General features: G+C 45.0%; 1 protein-coding gene across 1 annotated transcript; it reads right to left on the bottom strand.

The window, feature by feature from the left end:
• Window positions 1-2,375: 2,375 nt before the first annotated feature.
• Window positions 2,376-3,626, bottom strand: ACTBL2 (actin, beta like 2). The gene is given in 3 exon segments (XM_021714470.1): window positions 2,376-2,594; window positions 2,597-2,967; window positions 2,969-3,626. Coding segments are annotated over 3 exon segments (1,110 nt in total). The 5' UTR covers window positions 3,574-3,626; the 3' UTR covers window positions 2,376-2,460.
• Window positions 3,627-3,965: the final 339 nt, after the last annotated feature.

Raw genomic sequence — 3,965 nt, 5'->3', positions numbered from 1 at the left:
TGTTTTTGGGAGCCAGCCTTGGAGGCCCACCAACCTCAGCCTCCCAAAGCACGGGATTACAGGCTGAGCCACCGAGCCCAGCTTCTTCATTTTAATATAGTCTAATTTATCACTTTTTCTTTTATGGTTAAAGCTTTTTATTTTTATTTTATTTTATTTATTTATTTTTTTTGAGTTGGAGTCTCACTCTGTCGCCCAGACTGGAGTGCAGTGACCGCTCCCGGCCACTGCAGCCTCGACATGCTGGGCTCCGGCGATCTTTCCGCATCAGCCTTCCAAGTAGCCGGAATTACAGGCGCACGCTACCACGCCCGGCTGATTTTTTGATTTATTGTAGAGATGAGGTCTTGTCAAGTTGCCCAGGTGGGTCTCGAACCTGCGAGCTCAGGCAATCCACTCACCTAGGCCTCCCAAAGTGCTGGGATTACAGGCTGAGCCACCGAGCCTGGCTTTATTTCCTTTTTAAGAAAATGTTGCCTACTCCCAATACGTTCTCTATGTTTTTTCTATAAGTTTTCTTTTATACCTTTCACATTTAGAACTTGAATGGATTTCTTGTGTTATGTGAGGTTCACCATTTGTAAAAGGAATAAGAGGGGACATATACTCAAGAGCAATAAGTCAACATTTAAAAATTTATTATAAAAAAATCTATAATAGACTACTTAAAGTCATCATTAGAAGAAATGGAAAAATGGCAAGATGCAGTGGCTCACATCTGCAACCCCAGCACTTTGGGAGGCCAAGGTGGAAGGATAGTTTGAGCCCAGGAGTTCAAGATCAGCCTGGGCAACATAGGGAGACCAGGTCTCTACAAAAAAAAATCAAAAAATTAGCCGAACGTGGTAGTACATGCCTGTAGTCCCAGCTGTTCAGGAGGCTGAAGTGGAAGGATTACCTGGGCCCAGGAGGTTGAGGCTGCAGTGAGAGGTGAGCATGCCACTGCACTCCAGCCTGGGTGACAGAGTGAGACCCCGACTTAAAAAAAAAAAAAAAGTGGGAATCAAAATTGACATGGTAGAAAATCAATCAGGAAAACAGATTTAACTTGAGAAACAATAAAAAATAGGGTAGTCAAAAAGAAAATACTAATGAAATTCTACAAGGGTGATAGATGATAAAAATCTATTTCTAGGTAAGTCTGAAAGAATTCTTTCAATAAATATAAAATAAAAATCCTCAGGAGGCTGAGGTGGGAGGATAGCTTGAGCCCAAAAGTTCAAGGCTATAGTGAGCTATGATTTTGCCACTACACTCCAGCTTGAACAACAGAGCGAGACCTTGACTTTAAAAAAAAAAAACAATAATTAAAATGAAAATTTTAGGTGATTTTTTAAAAGCATTGCATATGAGTTTAATTGGAAGTACTTTCTGTTTCTTAGTGGTACATAAAATATTCACATATATCTTATAATCAATAGTGTCCTCAATTTGATGAAATACAAAATTAACTAATTTCACCTATACAATTACCTAAAAAGGTGAGCATTACTGTTCTTGCTTGAAAAATAAATACATTTAGATAAAATTAATAAAGTCATAACTGGTAAATTATTAAGCCAGAACCCAAATATGGTTTCTTCTCAATAATTACCATACAGGGGAGAAGAGAGCTCCTGGACAACAAGGTACAGCCCTGCATCTCAGGAATTCCAGACCTCAGGAGCCTCTAAGAAGATGTCCCAAGTCTCAGTAGTCAGTAACTAAAGCTATAACTGAATTGAGGGGAGAAAGTCTATAAATAGAATCTTTACTAAAATTAAGTATGAAAATCAGTACCCCCTGAACCTAAAATTAAAAAAAAAAAAAAAAATGGCTAGGCATGGTGACTCACACCTGTAATCCCAGCACTTTGGGAAGCAGAGGTGAGAGGCTTGCCTGAGCCCAGGGGTTCAAGATCAGCCCGGGCAACTTGGCGAGACCTCATCTCTACAATAAATCAAAAAATTAGCTGGGAGTGGTGGTGCACACCTGTAGTTCCAGCTACTTGGAAGGCTGAGGTGGAAGGATCACCTGAGCCCAGCAGGCTGAGGCTGCAGTGGCCGTGAGAGTGCCACTTCATTCCAGTCAGGGTGACAGAGTGAGACTCCAACTAAAAAAAAAATAAGTATGGGACTCTTTCTATTTTTATATAAGTTTGAAAGTTTCACAATAAAAAGTAAAAACACAAAGTTTAAGTCTTTTCTTTTTTCTTTTTTGAGTCAGGGTCTCACTGTGTTGCCCAGGCTGGAGTGCAGTGGCATAATCATAGCTTACCATAGCCTTGATCTCCTAGCCTCAGGTGATCCCCCTGCCCTGGCCTCTCAAAGTGCTGGGATTACAGGCATGAGCCAACACGCTTGGCTGATACCATGATGTGTTTTACTTTCTTTTTTTTTTTTTAAGGCTTGTAGGTTTTTAATGTCTCATGACTGTAAAAGAGCAGTTTCAAGGGATCCTCAGAAAAAAACTGTTCTGACTTTAGAAGCACTTCCTGTGGACAATGGAGGGCCCTGCTTCATCGTACTCAGGCTTGCTGATCCACATCTGCTGGAAGGTGGAGAGAGAGGCCAGGATATAAGCCCCAATCCACACTGAGTACTTCCACTCTGGGAAGCAATAATCTTGATCTTCATGGTACTGGGGGCCAGGGCTGTGATCTCCTTCTGCATCCTGTCAGCAATGTCAGGGTACATGGTGGTGCCCCCAGAGAGGACACTGTTGGCATGTAAGTCCTTACAGATATCAATGTCACACTTCATGATGGAATTGTAGGTTGTCTCATGAATTCCCGTGGACTCCATGCCAATGAAGGAAGGCTGGAAGAGGGTCTCGGGACAGCAGAAGCACTTATTGCCAATGGTGATGACTTGCCCATCTGGCAGCTCATAGCTCTTCTCCAGAGAGGAAAAGGAGGCTGCTGTGGCCATCTCATTCTCAAAATCCAGGGCCACATAGCACAGTTTCTCCTTGATGTCTCGCACGATTTGTGGTCACAGATCCCCTTTCTGTGAGGATCTTCATGAGATGGTCCGTGAGGTCGAGGCCAGTCAGGTCAAGGTGCATGATGGCATGGGGCAGGGCATAGCCCTCATAGATGGGAACATTGTGGGTGACACCATTCCCTGAATCCAGGACGATGCCTGTAGTGCGCCCAGAGGCATAGAGGGAGAGCACAGCTTGAATGGCGACGTACATGGCAGGGACATTGAAGGTTTCAAACATGATCTGGGTCATCTTCTCCCTGTTGGCTTTGGGATTTTGGAGGGCCTCCATGAGCAGGGTGGGGTGCTCTTCAGGTGCTACACGCAGCTCATGGTAAAAGGAGTGGTGCCAGATCTTCTCCACGTCATCCCAGTTGGTGATGATGCCGTGCTCGATCGGGTATTTGAGAGTTAGGATTCCTCACTTGCTCTGAACCTCATCCCCCACGTAGCTGTCCTTCTGGCCCATTCCCACCATCACACCCTGGTGGCGAGGGCAGCCCACAAGGGAAGGGAAGACAGCCTGGTGGGCATCATCTCCTGCAAACCCTGCCTTGCACAGGCCAGAGCCATTGTCACACACGATCGTGGTGGTCTCCTCTTCACACATGGTGAGTGTGGCTGAGTGTTCTGGGGGCTGGAGCACTGAGTGTATGAGAGGTTCTTCTCCTGGTGACTCATGATGTGTTTTAATTGCAAACATTTTGCAAAGTTTCCCAGCAGAGAGAGTATATTACTTTTTTTTTTGAGTTTGAGTCACCCAGGCTGTAGTGCAGTGACATGCTCATGGCCACCCCAGCATCGACCTGCTGGGCTCCAATGATCCTTCCTCCTCAACCTTCCAAGTAGCTAGAACTACAGGTGCGCGCTACCATGCCTGGCTAATTTTTGATTCATTGTAGAGATGAAGCCTTGCCAAGTTGCCCGGGCTGGTCTCAAACCCATGAGCTCAGGCAATCCACTCACCTCAGCCTCCCAGGCCTCCCAAAGTGCTGGGATTAC

The sequence above is a fragment of the Carlito syrichta genome, unplaced genomic scaffold (genome assembly GCF_000164805.1).
Source record: "Carlito syrichta isolate Samal-C Ts95f unplaced genomic scaffold, Tarsius_syrichta-2.0.1 Scaffold305654, whole genome shotgun sequence".
NCBI classification, from domain to species: domain Eukaryota; kingdom Metazoa; phylum Chordata; class Mammalia; order Primates; family Tarsiidae; genus Carlito; species Carlito syrichta.
This window is presented reverse-complemented; position numbering and strand designations above follow the sequence as displayed.